The sequence below is a fragment of the Myotis brandtii genome, unplaced genomic scaffold, assembly GCF_000412655.1.
Source record: "Myotis brandtii unplaced genomic scaffold, ASM41265v1 scaffold535, whole genome shotgun sequence".
Classification (NCBI taxonomy): Eukaryota; Metazoa; Chordata; class Mammalia; order Chiroptera; family Vespertilionidae; genus Myotis; species Myotis brandtii.
Window position 1 is genome coordinate 2,988,421 of NW_005369964.1, and position 533 is coordinate 2,988,953.

Consider the following 533-nt stretch of genomic DNA (forward strand, 5'->3'; position numbering starts at 1 on the left):
CCCGCCTGCATTTCCACCAGTACTTCCTGGTCCCTAACTTTCCTGGTCCTCTAACTGCCCTGAACTCTTCCCCAAGTCACCTGGCTGAGCCTCCCAGAAACCTCACCCAGGGCGGAGGTGGGGGGAGGGGGAGGAGGAAGCTGGTGAGGATGATGCGCAAGCAAGATCTCCAGCCCCAACCCCTCTCCAACACATTACTCTTCACCCTGAAGTGGTTTCAGTCAATTCCTTAAACCTCAGACCTGAGACCTCATCCCTCGAACCCCAAGCCAGAAGGACCCAGGGGATGGGGGGGACCAGCCAGGCATGGGCAGCCGGGACGGAGCGTCCTCGGGAGTGCTCACCAGCCTCGTCCTCCGCGAAGGAGATGATGTGTGGGTAGTAGTTGTTGATGAGGCCCGGGAACTCGCAGGTCTGGCCGCGGCCCATGCAGAGCTCGCTGTACTGCCACTGGCCCGGCCCCGGGCTCTCTCGGAGGGACATCAGGCGCCTGCCAAGGAGAATGAGCTGTGGGGTCATGCCTGGCCTGGTGC

The 533-nt window shown here is 62.1% G+C and overlaps 1 protein-coding gene across 1 annotated transcript in view; it reads right to left on the reverse strand.

Moving 5' to 3' along the window:
- HHIPL1 (HHIP-like 1) overlaps positions 1 to 533 on the reverse strand; it is a 40,383-nt gene that overhangs the window by 8,408 nt on the left and 31,442 nt on the right. The window contains exon 7 of the mRNA XM_014549053.1: positions 345 to 490. Coding sequence (XP_014404539.1) covers positions 345 to 490 — 146 coding nt within the window. The remainder of the gene's footprint in view (positions 1 to 344; positions 491 to 533) is intronic.